General features: G+C 57.1%; 1 protein-coding gene across 1 annotated transcript in view; it reads right to left on the minus strand.

The window, feature by feature from the left end:
• Positions 1-664: 664 nt before the first annotated feature.
• GPR108 (G protein-coupled receptor 108) overlaps positions 665-995 on the minus strand; it is a 10,522-nt gene continuing 10,191 nt past the window's right edge. The window contains exon 16 of the mRNA XM_011943630.1: positions 665-833. Coding sequence (XP_011799020.1) covers positions 665-833 — 169 coding nt within the window. The remainder of the gene's footprint in view (positions 834-995) is intronic.

Here is a 995-nt window from a genome sequence, read left to right on the forward strand (position 1 = left end):
CCTGAGTAGCTGGAATTACAGGCGCCTGCCACCAGGCCCGGCTAATTTTTGTATTTTTAGTAGAGACGGGGTTTCATCAGGTTGACCAGGCTGGTCTCGAACTCCTGACCTCAAACGATCTGTCTGCCTTGGCCTCCGAAAGTGCTGGGATTACAGGCGTAAGCCACCACACCCGGCCTATTCCTTCTTTTCCTCTGTAGCCTGAGCCACTTGGGTGTCTTCAAATCCCCGTTTTCCCCTCGCTCCCAGCTTTCATGCCTGCGGTTCCCTCATCGGGGCATGAGCTCTTCCACCATGTTTCTACTGACCTTTCCTGACCCTCACGGCTGGGTCAGGGCCCTGTGCAGTCCCCGACACAGCGCTTGCTGATGGCCCAGTGATGGTACTGCCAGGTGACATGTCCCTTTGCCTGACCCCCACCCTGGGCACCGGGAGCCCCTCAAGGGCTGGGACCAGGTGGGTCTTGGTGACTGCTCCATCCCAATGCCTGACTTTGGGCCCTGCATGCAGCTGTTACTGAATGAATATTTATTGAATGTGCAAAGACACGGACCCTCTGCCCCCCCACACAGCGAAAACAGGTTTCTACATTGTAAACACAACCTCCGTGTAGACCCCAACCCCGAGAAAGGCAAGACACCGGCCTAGCCAAACAGACTGGTCATTATTGTACATATAGCTGGAAGGGAGGGGTGGTCCCGGAGTGAGGACAGGGCTGCCCAATACTTGGGGGGAGGAAGGGGCTCTTCTTCCAAATGGGCTTGTCCGGGAACCGGGGTCCCGGGGAGCTGGGCGCCTGGTCCACATGGACCCCCTCCACCTCCCCACATACGCTGTGGAAGAAGGGCAGGAGTGAGGAATGCTGGCAGAGAAGGATCCTTTGGTCTGAGATGTGGAGGTGATCATAACAGTTCCCGCCCGCTGGCTGTTTTGTTGACTTTGGAGAGGCCTTCCCGGAACCCAGAGTCAGTCATTCTGGGGGCAGACAGCAAGGA

The sequence above is a fragment of the Colobus angolensis genome, unplaced genomic scaffold (genome assembly GCF_000951035.1).
Source record: "Colobus angolensis palliatus isolate OR3802 unplaced genomic scaffold, Cang.pa_1.0 Scaffold22, whole genome shotgun sequence".
Lineage (NCBI taxonomy): Eukaryota > Metazoa > Chordata > Mammalia > Primates > Cercopithecidae > Colobus > Colobus angolensis.